This window comes from Lactuca sativa, chromosome 7, assembly GCF_002870075.4.
Source record: "Lactuca sativa cultivar Salinas chromosome 7, Lsat_Salinas_v11, whole genome shotgun sequence".
NCBI classification, from domain to species: domain Eukaryota; kingdom Viridiplantae; phylum Streptophyta; class Magnoliopsida; order Asterales; family Asteraceae; genus Lactuca; species Lactuca sativa.
The window spans coordinates 83,223,040-83,230,472 of NC_056629.2; the positions used below are offsets into that span (position 1 = coordinate 83,223,040).

General features: G+C 33.2%; 1 protein-coding gene across 1 annotated transcript; it reads left to right on the forward strand.

The window, feature by feature from the left end:
* Nucleotides 1-899: 899 nt before the first annotated feature.
* Nucleotides 900-2,229, forward strand: LOC111887678 (uncharacterized). The gene is made up of 3 exons (XM_023883854.3): nucleotides 900-1,058; nucleotides 1,350-1,932; nucleotides 2,058-2,229. Exon 2 carries the CDS (start codon nucleotides 1,359-1,361, stop codon nucleotides 1,929-1,931), a length of 573 nt encoding a protein of 190 aa, XP_023739622.1. The 5' UTR covers nucleotides 900-1,058; nucleotides 1,350-1,358; the 3' UTR covers nucleotide 1,932; nucleotides 2,058-2,229.
* Nucleotides 2,230-7,433: the final 5,204 nt, after the last annotated feature.

Genomic DNA, 7,433 nt, shown 5'->3' on the forward strand with positions numbered 1-7,433 from the left:
AAAATTTCGGATAACAATCCTGAATATTACAGTATCACCGTATTTTAGAAATATTTGTGCTATAAGTACCTCCTTAACTATTTTTATCCCCTAAAATCAATCAAATCAAAATTTTGACATTTGATTTAACATTATTATTATTATTTTTGTCTTTTGTTGCTTTTTTTTGTTTTCCAATTTTGTTTTTTTTTGTTATTTTTATTTCTTTTTTAATTTATATTATTATTATTATTATTATTATTATTATTATTATTATTATAAATTTCGCATAAAATTTTAACATCCGGACGATAATATAAATTTGAACGACTATATAAAATCGGTTTTTAAATATTTTTTATATTTTAATATTAATATTATTATTGTTATAAATTTCGAACATTTTATAATCGGACATTATAAATTTGAATGGTTATATAAAATCGGAAACATTATATAGTGGTTGAGTAAATGTTTTCAATCTCTATAACACATCACGCAATTGTAATACCGTACAAATTAATATCCAAAATTAATAGGGACAAACTTTGTTTTTGTTCCGATTTTATATAATCATTCAAATTTATAATGTTCGATTTATAAAATGTCGTTCGTAATTTTTAATAATAATAAAAATAAAAGTATTAGTATTAAATATAAAAAAATATTTAAAAATCGATTTTATATAATCATTTGAATTTATAATGTTGTTCGAATGTTAAAATTTTGTGTGGAATTTATAACAAAAATATTAAAATATAATAATAATAATAATAAATTAAAAAAGAATTAAAAAAAAACAAAATAGAAAAAAAAAAACAACAAAAGATAAAAAATCAAATGGAAACGGTAAAATGGACAAGGGGCACGTATAAAAACCCATTTAGAAATTGCCTATTGGGTTTAGGGTTTACTGACTTTCCCGCTCACAATATTTTGGCTTTTTCCCGCTCACAGTATTTATTATTTACAGTAACACAGATCACTCTTCCCAAATTCCCCAACTTACCATTTCTTCTTCGAGACTTCGAAAATCAACTGTTCACCTTTCGTTTTGAGAATCGACACGTCAACAATCGGTATGCCCCTGAATCATCTCTCATTAACCTTCTGTATCATATTCTCTCATCTATGACTATGGCTGTTGATTTCTTTCCTTGTGCTTTTATGATTCCACTAAGCAGAAGATCCATGAAAGTAGATTTCTCTAGGTCTTACATATGATCCATAACCATAGTATTTTAAAATTAAATTCAATCATATGCATGGCTCCTGTGAATTTCTGGATTCCATAACCATGAAAGTGGTAATTTCTTGATTTCAACAGTAAACTCAAGCAAGTATTGACAGATTTTTTGTCTATCTTTCAGATTGTTGCAATGGAAGTTCCTGATGCAAGCAATTCAGAATGCGAGTTTGTTTCTGAAAACAACGTGGTTTCAAACAACAAAAGAAAGAGACCCTCAAACAAGAAAAACACCCAGAATGCTAAACCTATGAAGCCTGAAGTATCTGAATGGTGGGACCATTTTCAAGAAACGAAAATCCCCAATTTTGCTGAATGTATCTATTGTCAAGATCTTGTTCCTTACGCAACAAAGAGCACAATCAATCATTTAATAAACCACATGCATGCTTGCAAAGAGTATCCACCAAATGTCGATCTAAGACAAGAACTTCATCATCTTGAGTCGAAAACACATCTGAGTGATGAAGCTTCTGTTGAAACTGTAACAATTCCTAGGTTAAGGGATCCAAACCAAGAAGCTCTTGAGAAAGCTCTTGCAAAGATGGTGATTGTTGATAAATTGCCTTTATCTTTTATCGAAGGTGAGGGCTTTGTTAGATATTGTAAGACTGTTAATCCTTTTTTTGTTATTCCTTCACGTGCTAAGCTACGCGCCATGATCTTGGATGGAGCAACTGATGATGAAACACCTGGAAATGATTAAGGTACGTTTTTGAGTACTTGTGATTTTGAATTTCTGATTATGTAATAGTCTAAATAGTTCATTTTGATTCAACAACATTACTGAATTGCTGTTGCTGGAATGGGTTTTTTTTGTTGATATTGATAGAATGAACAAAATGCTACTGGAAGCTGGATGGAACAATTGTTTAGGACAAAATGTTTTTGCTGGAAATCTGGAATGAACAAATGATGTTTTGGAACATTTGTCCTTTATCTGTTTGGCTTGAACTTTGAGATTGAATAGTTAATGGTTAATTCTAACTGAGTTTTTGTTTTTAGATTGATTAAATGTTATAGTAGAAAGAATGGGTTTTTCGAGTGCCACATTATGGTATTTGAATCTGTATCCGAAAGTTAGGGTATGGATTTGGATACTAAATTTCACTATCTGAAATATTCAAAATTTTGGATATCTGGTTTTGAATAGGTGTTTGCTCAATAAGTAATTGAAAAGACGTTTAAAAACCCATAATACAAACAATACAATCGAAATCAATGAACACATAACTATGCATCATAAGGTAAATGGGAATGCATGACACATAGGTTTCTACCCCCCACACCCCCACAAGCATGTATATAACATCATGTAGAGAGCATAGACAATTGGCTATGTATTAGTAATACCCATTTGATGCTTTCACTCTTGAATAGAATGGTGTTATTTGAAAGAAAGAATAGCAATCTACAAGAAGCTGGTAGATCTATAGTATCAAAATCATAGCTGCTTTAATCATTTTGCATAGAATCTACTAATACAAATATGTGATACTCAATAGGCTAAAGGGAGTGGTATTTAGCACTTTGCCACATCAACTTTTTAAGTGTCACGTCATTTTTCCTTTTTAGCACTTCTTAACACTCCCAAAACTTTTTTTTTGAATTTTTTCAAATTTAATTAAGTTGTAGTTTTTAAATTCAAAATAACTTAATAATTTAATATACAATCCATAACAAATATCTATTAATGAATTAATACATTTTATTTTATAGGTTATATATGGTTATTTATTTAATACTTATTTAAACAAACAATTGAAAGTTTGGTATGTTTTCTTATTCTAAATAAAATAATAATAAATAATAAACAAACTATTGGAAGTTTGGTTTGCAAAAGGCCATGTATCTCATAAAGCGGCGGTACTTCCTCATAATTAAAAAAGCAACCAATCAGAATTAATCAAACCCTCAATTCTTTTCTTTATCTATTCTCTTTCTTCTCGTTATTTAGGCAGCGAGTCTTCTTTGGCGTACCCCATAGCGAGAACCTAGGGGTGGTGTATAGCGAAGTTAGCGAGGGTTTAGTGAGAGCCTTAACATGCCCACTCCCACTCCTTATAGCCTTAGTAATTGTAAAAAATAGAAAAGACTTTCTATAGTATTTTTAACAATATTAATTAGCGATATAGGTTATAATCCGTTACAATTGTGCTTAGAAATCTCATAACAATATACTGACACTAATTTCCTTATGAAAGTGTGTTTTGTTGTGGTAGTATTTTTGTTATTCTAAGTGGGAAAATGACTTTGTAGGTAATGAACTATTAATTTTGTATATTTAGTTATTTTTTATGACTTACCATTAAATTTATATTTGTTGATCCATAAATACTATTTTGATAAGTTATTGTAAGACTAGTTTGTTTATGTGTTCAAGAAAAACGTAAACTTATATTTGTTCTTTTAAAAAACATAATTAATTTTACATTTTCGTATTCACTTTTAACTTTTCCGACAATCATCAAATCTATGAACAAAATTCCAAAAATAATGAAAACAACATTCTACATATTCATTTTATAAAACATTGCAAATCACATGGTCTCCTGAGTCCTCATTCTTCTCTCTGGTGAAAACACCACTGCTACTCATACCTTTGCCGCTCCTCTCCATCTCATGTTACTTAGCGAAAACCACCGTACCCCAAATCCCTCTACCATATTTTTTTTATTGAATCGAGCGTCGTCGGTAACTACATACCGTCAAGAATTGGAATTTAAGTTTGAATTCATCGGAAGTTTGAACTGAATTTTAGGTTTGAATGTGGTTTTGAATCAATTTTAGTGCAAGTTGAAGTTGGTATTAGATTAGTTACTTGGTAGTGGTGAATGGTAGAGATGAGTCGTTGTGGTGGCGAATGGTTTTGTCAATTTGCTTCAAACTAGTTCCCGTATCCAACAAATACCACTTTTCCAACAACAAGACCAACCTTTCCCGACATTTCAACAACAATCCACAAATTTCAACAATTCCAACAACAATTCAATCCACAATTGTCACAACCACCACCTTCACAATCATAACCACCTCGTTCGCTGAATTTTGTTTGGGAAACACCATCTTCACCACCACCACCTTAACCAAACAGAAGAAAGGAAAAAAAAATCGGCACGACCCACTACTACCTAAGAAAGGGTGGCATGAACAAAAGAAGAAGTAAAACTAACGGAGGCATGGGTTTCGACTTCCCAAAACCCAATTGAAGGAGATAATCAAACCTTCAATTGTTTTTGGGAGAAAGTTGAAGCGTGTTCTATAAGTTACCGGGAAGTGAAAGTCGAAATCCCGATCAAATTAGCTCCAAATGGCGTGATATTCGACTAAAATGTACCAAATTTGGAGGAATTTACAACAACCTCCAAAACATACGCAAAAGTGGGTCAAACGATTTCGATGTCTTCAAGGTGGCCTTGGAACAATTTGAAAAAACAACGCCAACCCACAAAGCTTTTCCGTATGTGAAAGCGTGACTAAAATTGAAAGAAGCTCCAAAATGGATAAAACAAACGGAAGGAACTTCACAAACCTCTTTCGGTTCAAAGCGTTCAAGAAACCCGGATGCAACTTCCCAACAATCAGACAGACAAACACACATGACATCAACGATGATCCACTCCATCTTGAAAATGTAACGCCCGTACATCAGTGCTAGTCAATTTAGAGACGATAAGCGTCAAAAATGACTTTTTTGGGAAAGATTATTTAGAAGGGGTAATCTTAACTAAGATGTAGTTTATGTTACAAGGTTTACGAATATATAAAGAACGTCGAAATCCGAGTTATAACGAAGAAGTTATGACCTGTCGAAGTTTCGCGACAAAACCGGCACGACACAACGCGATGTAAATAGTGAATTTACATTAGAGCGATATTTATCCAAAACAATCTAAATGAGAATTGAAGATCTCATCGATAGTAGTGCAACGACGGAAAGACGGACGGAAACGGACGTCAAACGAAGGAGTTATGAGTTTATAACGGAGTTTTCCTGTCCCGGCCTACTAAAAATAATATATAAGTAATATAATTATAATATATTAAAAATAAAGTCAAAATTAGCCAATGGAATCTAAACGAGAGTTGTACAACATAATCTCACCTTCGCGTCGATATAAAGAACGTCGAAAACGGAGTTCGTATGCGAAAGTTATGAATTTCTGAAGTTCGGGGCATGAAACCCCAAAACTGTCAGATACCACGACGTGGCCAGTCTTCTGACACCTCCGGGAGTCCCCCAGATGCAACTTGCGATGACGCATGCAGTTACGACCAAGCCCACGACGTGGAAAAAGGTGCCACGACGTGGCAAGAGCCAATTTTGCCCTATAAATAGATTTGAAGGGCCAGTCGAGTTTGGTTGCTCATTCTCTCATCTCTCACCCATATTACCTCGATTTACGTGCAAAGAAGTACCCCCGAAGCCCCAGTATCAACCCCGAGACCCGAAGCAAGTCCCGAAGCCCAAAGATCCCGAGAAGAAAAAGAGTTTCCGAGCCGAAGCTCTGCCCGCGAGAAACCCGGTGTGTGAAGATCTTCCAGATCTATCGAAGAATACTACTTCTGCAAGTCGTAGTGCTGTACGATCATCTTCTGATCAAGTGAGTGTATAGTCCCTTTCATAAACACAATTTTAATACAATTATTGTTTGAATGTATTAAGTGTATGTTTTGGGTGAGTGTGTGGTTACTTTCTTCTAACACATAAACATTAAGTATTTGCTATGAAATACGTGCTATGTGTTTATACATTGTTTGCTTATTTGAGATGAGTGTGGAATGGATGTTTTATATAGTTTTTAAATGAGTTAAACTGTATATGTATTTTATATCTACAAATATGTTGGGTAGAACATGGGTAGATGAGATAGTTGGTATGTGATAAAATGATGAGGTATGAAAGATGATTAAGGGGTTGTTTGATATCAATGCTAACCGAATCAGAACGAGGGACTCGGTCCTCAATCAGAAGTTACTGTGTTTGATTTTGCTTGTTCATCTTCGGACTCGGTCCAAAGAAGGGACCCGGTCCAAAGAAATCTGATGATTCAGTCCTCACTTCAAAACCTCCTGACCGAGTTTTGGCCCTCAGTCAGCCCCAAATGACACACTTTGCCCCTCTGTTTTTTTCCATGCTAATTAGCAACGTATCAAGCAATATGATACTGATCAAACACAATTACAAGAAAATAAAGAATATAGTGGACAAATCTGTGAAAAATGAAACAATGCCACCGCTGCACCATTTTAGCTTCAACTCTACATTGTGACTATACCTTCTTGTCTTGACAGCAACGATGCTTTACATCTCTGGCTTTACCTTGCCTCATGGAGGTTGATTTGCTTTTGTGGATTGACCAATTTCAACATTTCTTGCCTCTTTACTGTTGAAGGAAAGCATTTCAAAAATATGGAGATAACTTGAATTTCTTTTCTCTTTAATACCTAGGGTTTTAAAAAGGAAAGAGAAAACACACTGCCCAATACAACATGAGTACTTGTTCTTTTCTTACTTTATACAACTAAAAATAATCAGGTAAGTGATAACTATTAGGAATTTATTGTTAAATTGTTATAATTTCATATACTAATAGTATAAGTTAAAGATATTTATTTTCAATAATGGTATATTGAATAATTTTGCAATTTGTTAGTTCTATTATTTCAAATCCTTTGACGTATAAATAATATTAATTTCATGTTTTGTAAATCAAATGTATGATATATTTAAATTTCTTCAAATTATATTTAGTTAGAAAATATTTTGTGAAACAATTGTCTTTTAAACATCAACCTTGTTTGGAAAATAGTTTATATAAATAAAACATAAGGGTAAAAATGTCATTTTTATCATTCAGCAAAACTAATGACACATAAAATCAAACAGTATGGTTTCAGTCAGAAGTTAAATCAGTCGGAACTTCTAACTCAGTCAGCTTCAAACTCAGTCAGCTTTAAACTCAGTCAGCTCTAACTCAATTAGCAATTATCAAACGACCCCTAAGAATGATATTGGCAGATGCACCAATTAGAGAATGTCATAATACTAGCAGATGCGCTTAAGAATAATATCGGTAGATGCACCAAGTAGTGAATGTCGTAATCCTGGCAGATGCGCTTATAGGATAATGTCGGCAGATGCGCCAAATAGAGAATGTCATAATGCTAGCAGATGCGCTTAATCATAATGTCGGCAGATGCGCCA

What these genes read in the sequence shown, in the direction of transcription:
- LOC111887678 (XM_023883854.3), top strand. Translation starts at nt 1,359, where the DNA reads ATGGAAGTTCCTGATGCAAGCAATTCAGAATGCGAGTTTGTTTCTGAA.